Below are 18,524 nucleotides of genomic sequence, written 5' to 3'. Positions count from 1 at the left end.
TCTCAAATGGATCATCCATCCTGAGGCTGTGTGAGTCAAAGGCAAGACAGCATTCTTAATCAGATTTCTGCCCCGAACTGGCTTTCATTGTCTGCTAGCAATGGGTAATGGAAAGCACTTAAAACCAATGTATGTGAGCAGACATTCATTTCCTCTAAGGCACTCCTTTCTCTACCAATTATGTCTGTCTGTGTTTGTGGTAAAGTCGTTGGCTTTTTCCACTTGACCAGGCTCCAAATTAAAGAAAGTCTTAATCGACTTTGCACTAAGGAGAGCAGAAAGACCAAAAAATCTCTCTTCACAAAGCTCTATTTCTTTCCAGTCCTGTTGAAGACTGGCCACCTTCTGGTTTAGTTTATTTCACATGTAAAACTGCTAAACCAGAGCAAGAAAGCCTCCTGCACACCCTGTTGTTGTTACCACTGCCGAACCTTCCCCCTAAGAGTGAACTTCGTCTGCACATATCCTGCCTTCCAACACAGCACAGACAGCTACTCTATCAAGTGTCCATGCACGGCAACATCACGTGAGCCACTAGCCTTTCAGCCTCCACAGCCTGACAAAGCCAACATTCTACAATTCAAGCTCTATCATGCGTCACGACCTATTTCTAAACCCTATAGTTTCAAATTGGGTTTTCTTGTATGCAGACAGAATTCAATTACTCTTAACAGAGCAGATACATGAGGTCATGTTACCAAGCTCTGGTCAACAGGATGTTAGAGGAAGGCAGGCACTCACTCACCTTCTGAAACTTGTCCTTAAACAAGGGAGATTGTTCCTTTTCTTTCCATGTACTTCCACGGGATTTCTCTTAACGTGGACATTGTTGCTGGCAGCCATCTTTGATGGTGCAAATGAGAAATATGTGTTTGTGGTTATAGGACAAGAGAGTGAGCGATACGGAATATCTAAATCCATTCCTTTGTGATCTCATCGAGTGGAGCAGTGGCCCTGAATTACTGATTTCTAGGCACTTATGAGAAATTAATACATTGTTATGCGAATTTTGTCACTGTCAGATGGAAAAGTGGGAAATGATGTCTTCAGATTTTGAGAATAATTAAAGGAACTGACAGTATAAAAATATTCCATAGAATAAGAACAACCTGTGTTTAAACTGTTTATAATAGAAGGGTCAGCATCTTGTTTGGAAAAACTAATGGAGTTTTACATTGTATTTTAGATTTGCATAGTTCTTCCTCACTCCATTACATCTTGAGGTTCTTAAGTGCACAAACTGTGTATTTTCTATTAACTAATACATAACCAGCAATAGAAGAATGTATGTGAGTCAGTGGATATTATAGTTTGGGCATGAATTGTAGTACAAGTTCATGGGTTGGTCACTAGCTGGTGGTTCTGTGTGGGAAGATAGTATAACCTTAAGGATGTAGAACCTTGCTGGAGAAAGGAGGTCCCTTAAGAGGTGAGCTTTGAGATTTTATAGACACACCCTACTTCTTATCCTCTCTAATTCCTGACTGCAAACACAATATGACTAGTGGCCTCATACTCCCACCAACATGGACAGATATGCACTTACTGCTGTGATAAACTGAAATCCACTGTCACTGTAAGCCCAAAGAAATCATCCCCCCCAACTTCAGCTGCCACAGTGATTTTTTTAAAGTAGCTAATAAGGTAGAATTCTGATATTTGTCCATAATATTTTTCTCACTCAATACATGGGGCAATCACTAGCTAAGGAACACTTGAAGTACAGCCTACTCTGTGTCCATTGTGTTGGTTCCGAGGTGTAGGCTCAGTACATGGTGTGCACTACATTGTTCCTGGGTCTGTCTTGTGGGAGGTCTCCTAAGCAAAGGATCTGGCTTAAGGACAGGTAATGAACAACGAAACCAGGACCAGGAGTCAGTTCTTCTCATTCATAATCCAGGACTCCCTCCACAGCTCCATGTAAAATCAGCACAACAGGACATGGGAGGATGGGTTTGAACGGGGCATTTCAGAAGCAGGACTTCTTAATTTTTTTTCCACAAGGAAGACTTGGGCAAATAAAAGAGATAGAAGGAAACCTATGTTGAGGGTGGGAGTATGCACAGCGAGGAACTCTCTAAGGAGACCCTTGGTTACTCGATATCTATTTTATTTGTATGGGCGTGTTTTGTCTGCATGTATGACTGTACACCATGTGTGCAGTGCCCACAGAGTACAGAAGAGAGTCTAAGATGACCTGGCACTGGAGTTACAGAGAACTGTGAGCTGTCATGGGGATGCTGAGAATCAAGCCTGGATCTGCTAGTAGAGCAACCAGTGCTTCTAACCATTGAGCGATCTTTCCATCTAACCAGGAAATATGTCTTTTTTTAAAAAAAAATGTTTACTTTAATATTTATTAATTTCTTCATGTGTTCATTGTTTCACTTGTGTATTTAGCAACACAATGGAGCACTAGTTAAGTGCAAGAAAATCTCATTGTGTTAAGTGCCATTAAATCTAATACAGAACACAGACACTCCTCTGTGTCGCAGCTGACTTATCCATAAAAGACTTAGAGTCCCAAATCACTTCCACAGCAATGAGACATAACTGAATCCATGTGAAGGAGAATCTTAACCTAAACTGGAAAGCTACCTATTCTTGTTTAAATCCCACCCAGAGTAGAAAACCCTGTGTGTTGTAGCAGAAATGTTTATGTTTTAAATTGGGAGTTGCTGCCCCCAGGACCTAATTAGGTATCATGCAATACCATGTTACTTTCCAAAGTATCAAAAATTCAAAAACCTTCCTATGCTTAATCTCTTTAAATAAAAGACTGAAGGCTTGTGGATATCTCTAGCTGGCGCTATAAAGATCAAAACACTTCAGTGCTGCCTAGCCTGTGCTAAGTGTTGCCTACGTTAACTACTATAAGTATCACGATTATGACATGGGCGGGTACATAGATCATTGGTATCTCTGAAGATATGTCACTTGAGCAGATTACCGAAGAAGTTGAAATGACCTGACCACAGGAAGAGGAGAAAGACAATGTCAGGAAAAGGAAAGAGCAGGTGGTAAGAGCGACATGGTGATGAGCTTGGCTTGAATGTGGAACAGAAAGCAGACCAGATGGCTGGTACAGGGCGAAAGGGAAGCGATGATTCCAGGTCAGAGCAGGCTACTAGACTCGGGCCCTGAGCAATGTCAACAATGAGAACGACTTTGTGTTTTATTCAATGGGCAGCTAGCAATCGCTCGAGTTGATTTGCTTCATGTTGACTGCTCTGATGCTTTTTGATGAAAGAATCCTAGAGAAGAGGGGACGCAGGAAGAGGAGTTTGGCAGTCATTGCAGAGTCTACATGAGCGCAAATGACGAATTGGGAAGGGGAGGTGGTGGTAGAGAAGAGTGGGCAGGTGGTAGGTAGAGAGAACTGAGAAATGACGGAGGAGAGGCTTTCTGATTAAGTTTGCTTTGGAGTTTGTAATATGTCGGTGTGTCCATGTGGTGCAGGTTCACAGTCATTGTCTCTGTGTGTTTTAAGCCCAGTGGCAAGCTAGACCCAACAAATCCTGGATTACAGGAGCAATGCTATAATGCTACATCCATTATAATATATAATAAATATATAATAATATATATTAATATATGGTATATAATAAATATATAATATATAATAAATGCTATAATGGATGTATACATCCATCCCCAGCTGATGACTCAGTAACATCATCCTTGTAGCCCAAGATAGGCCAGGTGGCAATATTTACATGATTGAACTTAAAAATGCTTGGATAGAGAGATGGCACAGTGGTTAAGAGCCATGTCCGCTCTTCCAGAGGACCAGGGTTCAGATCACAGCATCCACATGGCAGCTTTCATCTGTCTGTATCTCCACTTACAGGGATCCAATACCATCTCCTGACTTCTGTGGGTACTGTACTTACTGCCGTGTGGGCATGCATGTGCTACACTTGCATACGTGGTGTAGACGCACACAAAAATACAAATAATTGTTTTTTTAAAAAGAAACTGAGAATGCTAACAAATCAAGACTTAACAAATGAGGGAGTATTCTTGAGGTAGGGGGAGCTGGTTGTCAACCACCATTCCACCACTAGTTAAATCCTGACGTCATTTGTCTATGATTTTCCTTAGAGAAATTTTTCTTTTTAAAAATGTATTTACTTAAAACAGACCAATACTACTTCCTCCTCCTTTCCTCCTTTAGCCCTTCCCATGCTCGCCCACTCTCAAGTTGATAACCACTTTTTCTTCAATTATATTTGTTGTGTACCTATGTGTATTATAGATATATAACAATACAACCTGTTGAGATCATTTGTGTTGTTTTGTGTATGTGGTTTTCAGGCTGACAACTTTGCATTAAACAATCAATAAGGGACTCATCACAGGAAGAGGCTAATTTTTCTTCTCCCAGTAATCAATAGTCACCTTTAGTTCGTGGCAATTTTCTCTCTTTCATGTTAACATTGCCATTGTTCTGGTCTTTTCTGTGCAGCTCTTTCTAGTAAAGACTATTTCACGGCAGACTTTTCAAGTATTCTGACTCTTAGAGTCTCTCTACTCTCTCTCCTGCAGTGTTCCCTGTGCCATAGATGCAGGAGCTGTCATGGAAATGTACCAGTTTGGGTCAGCAGGCTCCCAATTATCTGTTGATCTCTGCATTGTATCCAGTTTTGATTTTCTGTGATGGGCTCCATTTGCTGGAAAGAGAAGCTTCTCTGATGAGTGGTGCTAGCTACAATTATCTGATATTTGAGGGTGTAAGGGTAAGGTTCAAAATATTGTAAGGAATTGTGCTGTCTAGCTCTAAGTGGTGGTAACTGATATTTTCTAACAGGCATGACTTTGCTATCCCTGGGAAGCTGGCTAGGTTTTCAGCATCAGGCATAATTTCCCTCCTGTTGAGTGGTCCATTAGTCTAATTAGACAGCTGTTGGTTGCCATTAATATGTGATTGCCACTTATTGCACCTGTATGCATGTCTTGCCATGCTGGTCATTGTCATGATTCATAGGCAGCTGGGTAGGGATGTTTAATTGCTTCCCTCTCTTAGCAGTTTGCATCGTATATTCTGGTCCCATGGAAGCTAGACTGCAGAAAACAGACTTTAATATCAGATCTAGCTTCAGTCATATTTGTCATGTGTCCTAAGTATGTGGTGTCTTCAGCAATAGGGTCTCCCCTTCAACCCCTGAAAGGCAACCAAGGGCTACATCAATAACCTGTATCCTTTAGACTACCTTAACCAATATTTTGAAAGGAGGTTTTTATGTTTGGAGTACTGGGTTGTTGTTTGGTTTGCTTTTTTGTCTATACATATTGCGGGAACATAGTCAGCCAAAGTGGGATTATGTTGAGTCCTTTCGGCATATGCCAAAGAGTAAAGAAGCTGAGTCATATGGTAGATGAGTTTTTAAGTTTTAGAGAAGTCTCCATGCTGATTTCCAGAGTTACTGTACCAATTTGCCTTACCAACAACAGCAAATGAGGGGTTCCTCCTTCTCTGCAGCTTTGCCAGCATTTGCTGTCATCTGTTTTGTCTATCTTGACCATCCTAACTGGGGCGAGATAAAATATCAAAGTTACAAATAGTCAAGAGGCTCCCAACAGCCTGAAACAGCTCCATGGAATCCAGTGCCTTCTTCTGGCCTCTGTAGGCACCTGAACAGACACTTAATCCACACAGAAGGAAACACAGATTGACTCTCTCTGTCTCTCTCTCTTTCCCTCCCTCCTCCGCCCATCTCTCTCATACACACACAGAGAGATACAGATGCAGAGACAGAGAGAAATCTTTAAAAAAGTTAATCTATGCAGGCAATATTTTGGTCCATTACAAAAATTTGAAGTTCATATTTTAGAAAAGAAAATCCTTTGAAACATTGTACAGTGGCATAATAATATGGGTTAAAAGAATAAGGTCCTAGAGACAATGTTTTGGAATAGTCATAGCTAATATTGTGTCAGTAAAAATGGGAAAACATGGGTTAGAAAGATAAATGACTTAGCAGTTAACAACACTGGCTGCTCTTCAGGAGGACCCAGGTTTAGTTCCCAGCACCTACACGATAGTTCACAACTGTATTTATCTCCAGTTTCTGCAGGCATTAGGCACACCCATGGTATACAGACATTATGTAGCCCAAACACACATACACATAAAATAAAAATAAGATAAATACTCTAAAATGGGAAACCAAACAGGATGTTGAAAAAGACAATGAATGAGCTCATCCAAACTCACTGTGTGTATGTGTGTGTATGTGTGTGTGTTTGTCCATGAGCAGGCACATGCCTGTCAAGGTCAGAGGTCAACATTGTCTCCTTCTATTGCTCTCCACATTACTTATTGAGAGAAGGTCCCTTACTAAATCCCCAACTCACTGATTGGCTGGACTGACTGGCTGACTAGTGAGCTCCAAGGATCAGCCTCTGTCCTGAAGTCAGGCCCTGTGCTTGGATGTCAAACACATTATCAAGGAGTCATTTCCCCAGCCTCCCAATGAATGGTTTTAATTATGGGGAAGAAAGCAGAGGGCTCTGCAAGAGAAGCGGAGGACACAACTTCCCACAAAGTTTAGATATGTAAAGATGAGTTAAAACAAACCATCTCCACAACAACAACAAAAATGCCCTATGAGATGATACTTAAGAGATAACTTGTGTAGTGATTCTCAACCCTCCTAATGCTGCAACCCTTTAATACAGCTCCTCATGTTGTGGTGACCCCTCCCCATCATAACATTATTTCGTTGCTACTTCATAATTGCAATTTTGCTTCTGTTATGAATCGTAATGTAAATATCTGATATATGACCCCTAGATGGCTCACGACCCACAGATTGAGAGTCACTGATCCCATGTTAGGGAAGAGAAAGATGGAGAAAAGTTTGTGGCTTGTTTACTCCCTATTAGAGGAATTAGCCACATAAACATTTGGTTTATTAGATGGTACTAATAATAGGTTGTCAGACTCAGTCAAAGGCAGGACAAAATCAATAGTTGAACTAGAAGTCTGTTCATAGAAAAGCAGACTGTATTGTCCCATGGACAAGTATCAGAGAATCTGAAAGAGAGTTAAACTACTGAAACAGAAGAGCAAGACCATGCACACTTTAAATTGTTCTGCCTTGGTACCAATGGATAAACGGAGCTCTTCAGCGCCTCTCACTTATCACCAGAAAACCTCCTGGGCTATATTGAAATGCTTGCAACTATTGCCTTTCGAAACGGGTGTCTATATATTCCACTTTGCTTGAGAGGTCCTTAGTTTAGTCTTAGCACAACGATGAACTATGGTCTCCTTCAGTCCTATTAAACAGTCCATTCTACCAGGCAGTGCCCTGATGATGTTATACACACCTTTCCAAAGTATATAGTAGAATCCACGCCTTCCCGGTATAGTCTCTTTCTTGACCAGCCCAGCCACTATAGGAAGCTGACAGGCCACACTCAGCTACAGCCTTCCTCCCCTGACATCTCTCTGCTCCTCAGCTTCCTGTAAATGGGCTCTTCCAGACAACAAAGCCCTAAAAGGAGTCTGGCTAACAGGCAGGGAAAAGTGGCCACCAGATACATCACAGACTAACTAGACCCAATCTTCTTCCCGAAGCCCCTTATCCGAGAATGTCTTGAGACTTTTCAAACACCCTCCTCAGAACACATCCTCTTTTTACAAAAGAAAAAAACAAGTTTCTCTAACCTAATATGGTGATGTCAGTGAATCCTGGACCCATTTCCCAATGGTACACTTTCCTCTCTCCCTATTCTCTCACAAAGAACCTTCGAAGATCAGGCTCCACTCTCTCCAAGCAGGATAATGCTCTCCTTCAAATCCTGACGCATGGTCAGCTCAAAGCAATCCTTTGCCTGAAGGTTTATGTAACTGTTTTTTTTTCCTCAAACTAGGTGTCTCAAACTTGCAATCCTAACAAACCCCACTGTGGAAGGAAAGCAGGAGAAAGCATCTTGGAGGTGGTTTCTGCAGTGACTTCCAAAAAGAATGCAAGGGGAGGCCCAGATTACAGAATGGCAGAAGCACATTTAATAATTGAACACCATTTGGAAAACCCATGATTATTGCTGAGCTGTGTCTTAATTTGTAATAGAGAGAGAATGGATTGGCTTTTTCTTTTTGTCCTTGGAATATTATGGGACTTGACAATCAGGAAACATTTTTTTTGCATATTTTCCAAGGAAGTCTTAGCAAGAAAACATTAGTTATACTGGAGTCTTAGTGCATTGTTCCCCTCAAGTGTATATATATTTCAGCATTCCTTAGCCCCAAAATTTTGTAGTTTGGTGCCTCTCTGTTGTAGTATGTAATAACAAATAGACAATGCTGCTTCCAAATCTTAAAAACTGTTTTGGACAGCAAGGGAGATGGCTCAGTGGATAACTTTTGTGGTGTGAATAAGAATGACCCCATAGGCTTGTGTTGGAACATTTGGTTCCCAGTTAATGGAACTTTGGGGAGCAATTAGGAGGTATGGCTTTGCTGGAGGATGTGTGGCCTTGTTGAAAGAGATGTGTCACTGGTGGTGGGCTTTGAGGTTTCGAAAGTCCATGCCAGTGCCAGTCTGACTGCAGTTTACATAACACACATGATCACTCTCAGCCCTGCTCCAGTGTCATGCATACCTGCCTGCTACCATGCTTCCTACCATAATGAGCATGGACTAACCCTCTGAACTTATAAATGAGAACCTGACTAAATGCTTCCTTTGATAAGCTGTCTTGGTCATGGAGTTTCACAGCAATAGAGCAGTAACTAAGACAGTAAGGCTACTTGCCCACAAGCCTGATGACCTGAGTTTGATCTGCAGGACCCACAAGGTGGAAGGAGAGAACAGACTCTCCCAAGTGCCCTGATCTCTACAATCTTGCCACGGAATGTGCACATCCGCACGCATATGCATATATTCACACTCACACAAGATAAATAGATAAATGAAAAAATGCTTTAAGATATTGTGTTAGAGAGCTGAGATTCTACAAGTGAAACATAAAACCAATTTATTGAAAACTTTAGTGTTTGATAAGGACAGTCACAGGGCCAAAGGTGCTGTTTACACTATAACAAAAAGAGACCTATGCTATTTATTTTTATAATTTGCCAAAAGAGAGGAAGCAAATGGGACTTTTGAATTGTTTCTCGGTATATTTTATAACAGTAATTTATTCTTTCTTTTATTTTCAGGTATTTCCAGTAAGGACACTAAAGAGACAAATCTTTATCTTTTTAAATATGGCCTTAGTTTCTAGAGTCCTTGGGTCTCGATGGTTTCCTAAAACTCTACCTTGTGATGTCAATCAAGATAGCACAATGCACTATGTGGCCGTGGACTGCACAGACAAGCATTTGACGGAAATCCCTGAGGGCATTCCCACTAACACCACCAACCTCACCCTTACCATCAACCACATACCAAGCATTTCTCCAGACTCCTTCCGTAGGCTGACCCATCTGGAAGAGATCGATTTCAGATGCAACTGTGTACCTATTCTACTGGGGTCCAAAGTCAATGTGTGTACCAAGAGGCTGCAGATTAGACCCAGAAGCTTTAGTGGACTCTCTGACTTAAAAGCCTTGTATCTGGATGGAAACCAACTTCTAGAGATACCTCGGGATCTTCCATCCAGCTTACAGCTTCTGAGTCTCGAGGCCAACAATATCTTCTCCATCACAAAGGAGAATCTAACAGAATTGTCCAACATTGAAGAACTCTACCTGGGTCAAAACTGTTATTATCGCAATCCTTGCAATGTTTCTTATTATATCGAAAAGGATGCTTTCCTCGTTATGAGCAATTTAAAAGTTCTCTCACTGAAAGATAACAACGTCACAGCTGTCCCCACCATTTTGCCATCTAGTTTAATAAAACTCTATCTTTATAACAACATCATTACAAAGATCCAAGAAAACGATTTCAACAACCTCAACCAATTGCAAATTCTTGACCTAAGTGGAAATTGCCCTCGCTGTTACAATGTCCCATATCTGTGTACACCGTGTGAAAATAATTCCCCTTTACAGATCCATGACAATGCTTTCGATTCATTGACAGAATTAAAAGTTTTACGTCTGCACAGTAACTCTCTTCAGCATGTGCCTCAAGCATGGTTTAGAAAGATGAAAAACCTCCAAGAACTAGACCTCTCCCAAAACTACTTGGCCAAAGAAATCGAGGAGGCCAATTTTTTGCATTCTCTCCCCAACCTTGTCCAGTTGGATTTGTCTTTCAATTATGAGCTGCAGGTCTACCATGCATCTATAACTTTACCAGAGTCACTCTCATCCCTGAAAAACTTAAAAATTCTGCATATAAAAGGCTATGTCTTTAAAGAGCTAAAAAACTCTAGCCTTTCTGCATTGCGCAAGCTTCACAGTCTTGAAGTTCTTGACCTTGGCACTAACTTCATAAAAATTGCTGACCTCAACATATTCAAACAGTTTAAAAACCTCACACTCATAGACCTTTCGATGAATAAAATATCCCCTTCTGAAGAGCCAAGGGAAGTTGGCTCCTGTCCTAATGCCAGAACTTCTGTAGACCACCATGGGCCCCAGGTCCTAGAGACCTTGCATTATTTCCGGTATGATGAATATGCACGGAGCTGCAGGAACAAAACCAAAGAGTTGCCTACTTACTTACCTTTGAATGAAGGCTGCCACACATATGGGCAGACCTTAGACCTAAGTAGAAATAATATATTTTTTATCAAGCCCTCTGATTTTCAGCATCTTTCATTTCTTAAATGCCTCAACTTGTCAGGAAACACCATTGGCCAAACTCTTAATGGCAGTGAACTCCAGCCCTTAAGAGAGCTGCGATACTTAGACTTCTCCAACAACCGACTTGATTTACTCTACTCCACAGCCTTTGAGGAGCTCCACAAACTGGTAGTTCTAGATTTAAGTAGCAACAGTCACTACTTTCAAGCAGAAGGAATTACTCACATGCTGAACTTCACCAAGAAACTACGGTCTCTGAAGAAACTCATGATGAATGACAATGACATCTCTACCTCTGCCAGCAGGACCATGGAAAGCGACTCTCTTGAAGTTCTGGAATTTAGAGGCAACCATTTGGATGTTCTATGGAGAGACGGTGATAACAGATACTTGGCCTTCTTCAAGAATCTGTTGAAATTGGTGGAATTAGATATCTCCAGGAATTCGCTGAGTTCCTTGCCTCATGGGGTGTTTGAGGGTATGCCACCAAATCTAGTGACCCTCTCCTTGGCAGAAAATGGTATCAAACATTTCCCTTGGGATAAACTCCAGCTACTGAAACATCTACAAAATTTGGACCTCAGCCACAACTTGCTGACGACTGTCCCTAAGAGGTTAGCTGACTGTTCCAAAAATCTCACGAAACTGATTCTTAAGCAAAATCATATTAAGCATTTGACAAATTACTTTCTAGAAGATGCTTTTCAGTTGCGTTATCTAGACCTCAGTTTAAATAAGATTCAGGTCATTCAGAAGACTAGCTTCCCAGAAAATGTCCTCAATAATCTGAATATGTTGCTCTTACATCGCAATCACTTTTTGTGCAATTGTGATGCTGTATGGTTTGTCTGGTGGGTTAATCATACAGATGTTACTATTCCTCACCTGGCCACTGAAGTGACTTGTGCGGGACCAGGAGCACACAAAGGACAGAGTGTCGTATCCCTGGATCTGTATACGTGTGAGTTAGATCTCACGAACCTGATTCTGTTCTCAGTTTCCATTTCTTCAGTCCTCTTTTTGATGGTAGTTATGACAACAAGTCATCTCTTTTTCTGGGATATGTGGTACATTTACTATTTCTGGAAAGCCAAGATAAAAGGCTACCAGCGTCTGCAATCCATGGAGTCTTGCTATGATGCTTTTATTGTGTATGACACTAAAAATTCAGCTGTGACGGAGTGGGTTTTGCAGGAGCTGGTGGCTAAACTGGAAGATCCAAGAGAGAAACATTTTAATTTGTGTCTAGAGGAAAGGGACTGGCTACCAGGACAGCCAGTTCTAGAAAATCTTTCCCAGAGCATACAGCTCAGCAGAAAGACAGTGTTTGTGATGACCCAGAAATACACGAAGACTGAGAGTTTTAAGGTAGCCTTTTATCTGTCCCATCAGAGGCTCATAGATGAAAAAGTGGATGTGATTATCTTGATATTCTTGGAGAAGCCTCTGCAGAAATCTAAGTTTCTTCAGCTCCGGAAGAGACTCTGTGGGAGTTCTGTCCTGGAGTGGCCTTCAAATCCACAGGCTCACCCATACTTTTGGCAGTGTCTGAAAAATGCTCTGACCACAGACAATCACGTAGCTTATAGTCGGGTGTTCAAGGAAACAGTCTAGCTCTTTGCAGAATGTGGTCACATGTGGCAAGAGGCCTGGTTGCCTGAATTTTTCATAAAGGTTTCAATAAAAGAACATCTGAAAAATTTTCTAACAGCTGCCATTGCTCAGATCAGTGGGAAATCATCAATATACGGCACAGAAATCAGAAAAGGGGCATTGGCAGACTCACTGCTTTCTTCTTTCTTTGAATCACCATCTGTATTTTCAAATATCTTCCCCAGCTCATCTAGAAAATATTTTGGGAAGAAGAGTGCCTAGGAAGAAACGTAGGCTCTGATGTATCTGCATGTCATTGAGAAGAACCTCACATCGGCTCTTAAAAAGTACCAGTATTTTCAGTAGTCCGTAAAACGTGGTCAAGCTCTGTCTCTCTGACTAAACTGTACCAACGTTCAATGAAATAAAAGCAGAGAGAACTTCTCAAGCAATTGTGTCACTGCTATGCGGCATCCCCTGCAGCACACACCAAATGCTGGTACTGGACAGTTGGGAGCGGTTCAGTGCCTCCTACTCATCCCCCTAGGGTCCATTGATGGGCTCTGTGGGGAAATAGAAAAACATCCTTGCCATCCATGGACATGGTCAATTTATAACTGGAAAGAAAAATAATATCCCCTCAGGCAAAATTATATTCTTTGCATTTGATGACAATTATCTGCTGAAATACGTTTTATGTGCATGGCAAATACTGTTTCGAAAGTAAAACGTTTTTTAAGATATCTGTGTTAGTTAATGTCATTTTGTGAACTAGTGCCCATATTTGTAAGTATCTGCAACCAATGCATCAATATTAGCTGGTTTCCATGATAAACCCAAAGAGGGGATTGAAAGAATATGTATTTTGAATTATCAGGTATGACAAATTAGATGGATCTCAATTGTATAACTTTATTTCTGTTTTTAATGGAGAGGGAAAAAAATCACAGAGGTTAAATAAGCTTAGCAATAGGTAATCATCAGGGGAGTGTGTGTGTGTGTGTGTGTGTGTGTGTGTGTGTGTGTGTGTACCACAGGACAACTCAGGCATTCTTCTTAGGAATGATATCCAATCCTTTTAAGACAGTTTTCTCCTATTGACCTTGAACTCAACAATTAAGCTGGACTGGCTCAGAGCTTAGAATGTCTGGCACCAAACTTGGCATTTTTACATAGGTGCTCACACTTGCAAAGCAAGTGCTTTACTGACTGAGCCATGCCTCCAGCCTGAAAACATCACTTTTATTTTTGACTTTCATATCCAAAGATAACAGAAAGAACTCAGATATTATTAAGATAAACTTGGTATAAATTCACATGGGTTTGAAGTTTGAAATATGACCAACTTGCCATTTGGGGGAAAAATGTGTACAGGTTTCAAAGCCTGAAGTGATAGCCTAGTGGAAGGGCATTTTCCTCGCCTATGGAAATACCAAAAGGCTCACTTTAGGAGTATCTGGGAAGAGATAGTACATAAGTTGTTTCCAAAGGAAACTAGTAAGAAGTTTCACAAAATTCCAAACTAACCTCTGGAACAGCAGAAAACAGCAGAGAAGTAATCAAACTTAGACATTTCACAATTTCTCTGAGCTTCAATGTATTTAATAGATGGTGTTCTGCTTCAGTGAAAACACAGATAAATGTCACCAAAATTCAGCTCTTAGCTGCTATATAGTTTCTTCTACTAACATGCATAAATTCATAAATTTATGCTATCTTGGTGATTTATAAAGTATTAATCACTCTGAGACTACTTAAGTATCTTCTAAAAAGCATTAAGAGGAGGGGAAACTAAAAATAGCATGACTCATAAGCCAGTATATTTGCACATGATATACAGTGGTTTGATGTGGGCTAACACCTCAGAACACACCAAGAGATGGTTATTGTTGCTTGCCTCTATTGTCATGATGAGTCACTCTTTTAATGACCTCAGGGTTCTCTGTGAGGGCCGATAGCAGGAGGGTTGTCTACGGAGCACACAGAACGAAGCCACCGCCTTAGACTACCTTGAGAACTTTACTCCCTGGTTCCATAGAAAGCTCTCAACAAAGAGTTTTTCTGCTGATCTAATGGCTATGTTCCAGGAAGGACTTGAAGATTCTTTATAAATCTCACTCCACCATCATGATTTGGCTTCTAGTTCCTTGAAACTATGGCCCTGATGAGGGCACGTCTTTTGACCTGGGATCAATATTGTACCTTGACAAGATGTCAATATTTTTATGATCCCAGACATGGGCATTGGACAGAGCATATGATATGGCCGAGAAAAGACAAAATGAACACCTTCAGTCTGTAGCACACTGTTCGTGACTCGGGTTCTCTGGGTTCAGCATCCTATAAACTTGCAGTTCTATCTATCGGAACCTTTGTAGGTCTCCTAAAGGTAGGGAATGTGGAGTATATAAAAGAATGCACTAATCTGAGAATGTGAGCATCTTGAATCATTCCAAAAGAAGTTACGATGAGGGTAACGAGGGCATACATTTCTTTGGGATCAAACCTGTTATGTTACCCAATCTTAGAACAAGCCTTTTACAACTGGAGACAGGGTTAAGAGTTGTTGAGAGTACTGTCAAAGAATCCTGGTTCAAGTCCCAGCATCCACAAAGTGGCTCACAGCCATCCTTAACTACATACACTTCCAAGGTATCTGATGCGCTCTTCTGGCCACACTGGTGCTGCACAGATGTGGAGCACAGACACACATCCAGACAAAAGACCCGTACATATAAAATAAAACAAACCTTTTTCAAAACTTCAAATATAATTACATAATTTCCCTTTTCCCTTTTCTTCCCTCTAATTCTTCCTGTGGATCCCTCTTTGCTCCCTCTAGAAGTCATAGCCTTTTTAAAAATTATTTCTCTCTCTCTCTCTCTCTCTCTCTCTCTCTCTCTCTCTCTCTCTCTCTCACACACACACACACACACACACACACACACACACACACAACCTGCTTGGTCCACTGAGCATTACTTGTTGTGTATATATGATTTCACAGATGACCACTTGGTGTTGCATAACCAGGCAGGGGCTCATTCTAGGTGAAGAACTGTTTCTCTCATTCTCAGGATTCTTTAGTTGCCTGTAGATCTTTGTCTAAGGTGAAGCCCTGGAAGATTTTCCACTTCCATGCTAGCATGTCTATTGGCCTTGTACTCTTTTCAGGCATTTTTTTTCCTTTTTTTCTTAATAATTTTTTAAATGCAGTCTTTTTTCATTTTACATACCTACCCCATTCCCACTCCCTCCCCTCCCCCATCCCCCTTCTCTCCACCCTCTTCCCGTACACTGCTCAGAGAGAGTAAGTCTTCCCACAGGAAGTCAAGGAAGTCTGACACTGCACTTCCAGGCAAGGCCAAGGTGCTCCCCCTGGATCTAGGCTGAGTGATGTATCCCTCCAAAGAGAATGGTCTCCAAGATGCCAGTTCAAGCACTAGAGATAAATCCTGGTCCCACTGCCAGAGGCCCCACAGCCTGCCCAAGCCCCACAACTGTTCCCCACATTCAGTGAACCTAGTTTGCTGGTTCCCTCACTGTCAGTCCAGAATCAGTGAACCCTTATTAGCTCAGGTCAGCTGTTTCTGTGGGTATCACCATCATGATCTTGACCGCTTTGCTCCTTCGTCTCGTGGGCTGGTCTCCGGTAGCAAGCAGCCCAGTGCTTTGCTGTGGATCTCTGTATCTGCTTCCATAAGTTGCTGGATGAAGGTTCTATGATGAAACTTAGGGTAGCCATCAATCTCATTATAGGGAAAGGCCAGTTTAGGTGTCCTCTCCTCTGTTAATTAGAATCTTAGCTGGGGTCAGCCTTGTGGATTTCTGGAAATTTCCCTAGTGCCATGTTTTTCGCTAGCCCTTTAATGACTCCCTCAATCAAGATATTTTTCCCTTTCTCTCCCTCTGTCCTTCCCCCTTCTTGAGCATCCCATTTCCTCATGTTCTCCTCCACCTTCCTTCCTCCTCTCCCTCCTCCCCCCATTTCTAATTTTCTCAGGAGATCTTGTTTGTTTCCCCTTCCCCGGGGACTCCAGTATGTCTCTTTTAGGGTTCTCCTTGTTACCAAGCTTCTCTGGGACCCACTTAGGAGTGAGTACATACCATGTTTGTCTATCTGGGTCTGGGTTACCTCACTCAGGATGTTTTTTTTTGGTAGATCCATCCATTTGCATACAAGTTTCAAGATGTCATTGTTTTATACCGCTGAGTAGTACTTCACTGTGCAAGTGTATCACATTTTCTTTATCCATTCTTTGGTTGAGGCACATTTAAGTTGTTTCCAGGTTCTGGCTATTATGAATAATGCTGCTATGAGCACAGTTGAGTAAATGTCCTTGTGGTATGATTGTGTATCCTTTAGATATATGCCCATCCTTCAGATGTATCCTTTAGATATATAGATATAGATATATAGTATTGCTGGGTCTTGAGGTAGATTGATTCCCAATTTTCTGAGAAACTGCCACACTGATTTCCAAAGTGGATGTACAAGTTTTCATTCCAACCAGCAATGCAAGAGTGTTCCCCTTAGTCCACATCCTCTCCAGCATAAGCTATCATTGGTGGTTTTGATCTTGGCCATTCTAAAGGGTGCAAGATGGTATCTCAGAGTTGTTTTGATTTGCATTTCCCTGATAGCTAAGGATGTTGAGCAAATCCTTAAATGTCTTTCTGCCATTTGCAATTCTTCTGCTGAGAATTCTGTTTAGATCTGTACCCCATTTTTTGATTGGATTATTTGGTAATTTGGTGTCTAGTTTCTTGAGTTCTTTAGAAATTTTGGAGAACAGTCCTCTGTTAAACGCTGGATTGGTAAAGATCTTTTCCCATTCTGTAGGTTGTCGTTTTGTCTTATTGACTGTGTCCTTTGCCTTACAGAATCTTCTCAGTTTCAGGAGGTCTCATTTATTAATTATAAATATGTTCAGGCCTTCTTTAGGCAGCCATATTGTTGAGGTAGCATGGGTAAAGCTTCCCCGTCATTTCTAGGACACAAAATCTCAGACCAGATTCCTGGAGCCTTTGGCTTTTTACAATATTCCTACCTCCACTTTCAAGATGTTCTCTGAGCCTTAGATGCAGGAGTACTGTTATAGATGTATCACTTATTGCTGGGTACCACGTGTCACTTGTTCTCTGCATTTTGACCAGTTGTGCCTTTCTGTAATGGTCTTTCATCTGTTGCAAAGAGAAGTTTCTTTAATGAGGGGTGAGAACTATATTCATCTGTGGATACCCAGATAAATATTTAGAGGATGGTTAGCAATTGTGGTTTGGTAGTAGATTCTCCTCTAAAATCTATGACCTCACTAGCTGGGGATAGTTGGCTAGCTTTCTAGTACCAGGCTAGAGTTTCCTCATATTGAATTGGCTGTAGGTGCAAGTAGTGAACAAGGTTACCTCCTTGATGAATGCCAGTGTAGCATCATTAGGGTAACTGTGCCATGCTGGTCAATGTTATAGTTCATAGGCATCACAACTGAGTAGAATTGTTCATTTCTTCTTGGAGTTTTGGGTTGTTAGGCTCTGGGATACATGCCAGTTGCATCTGAGAGAAAGTTGAGCTAAGGAATGTTGGGAATTTCTTTGTTCAAACTGAAGGCCAAATAGCCAGCAGTGTGAGAAGGAAACAATCAAAGAATTAATGTGAGAAAAGATAACATGAAGCCAACTACTACAGAGAAGGGTGAAGGCAGAAAGAAGAAAAGGTCCCTAACTCTTGATCAGAAGGTGTGGTCGTGGTGATCCCTGGTGATCAAAGGAGGCCAAGGTTCTAGTGAGATTGAAATTACAACAGGACAGTTTCACACCCTAATTTCTGCCCTGACCTGCATGGCTTTGATATTAACTTAAGTGGGACAACAGGGAATGGAGACATAACAGACATACATACAAAAAAGCTGGGATTTGGTGGGCTACGCATCCTGATGGAGACGCACCAGCAGCAGAGAAACTCAGATCAAAGGAGGAAAAAGTGGGTTAGGTAATCCCAGTAGGGAGCTTCTATAGGGCTGGGGGGTGATCTCAAGCTGCAATCATTCAGGAGGAAGAAGCTTTGCTTCATACTTTTTGCACATACCATCCATATCCATCCATACTTTCATTCGGGAAAGACCTTGCCATTCCTAAGGGTCTGGGGCATTGGAGTTCTTGACATGGCCATGTACATGTCAATAATGTCCATTCACTTGGGATTTCATCCTCTCTCCCACTAGTA

At 41.4% G+C, this 18,524-nt stretch overlaps 1 protein-coding gene across 1 annotated transcript in view; it reads left to right on the top strand.

Annotated features, from left to right (window-relative positions):
- The window catches only part of Tlr7 (toll like receptor 7), a 31,326-nt gene extending 19,004 nt beyond the window's left edge, over positions 1-12,322 (top strand). Inside the window, exons 3-6 of the mRNA XM_042054389.1 lie at positions 3,251-3,365; positions 3,460-3,497; positions 4,566-4,739; positions 9,173-12,322. Coding sequence (XP_041910323.1) covers positions 3,251-3,365; positions 3,460-3,497; positions 4,566-4,739; positions 9,173-12,322 — 3,477 coding nt within the window. The remainder of the gene's footprint in view (positions 1-3,250; positions 3,366-3,459; positions 3,498-4,565; positions 4,740-9,172) is intronic.
- Positions 12,323-18,524: the final 6,202 nt, after the last annotated feature.

Source organism: Arvicola amphibius, chromosome X (assembly GCF_903992535.2).
Source record: "Arvicola amphibius chromosome X, mArvAmp1.2, whole genome shotgun sequence".
NCBI classification, from domain to species: Eukaryota; Metazoa; Chordata; class Mammalia; order Rodentia; family Cricetidae; genus Arvicola; species Arvicola amphibius.
This window is presented reverse-complemented; position numbering and strand designations above follow the sequence as displayed.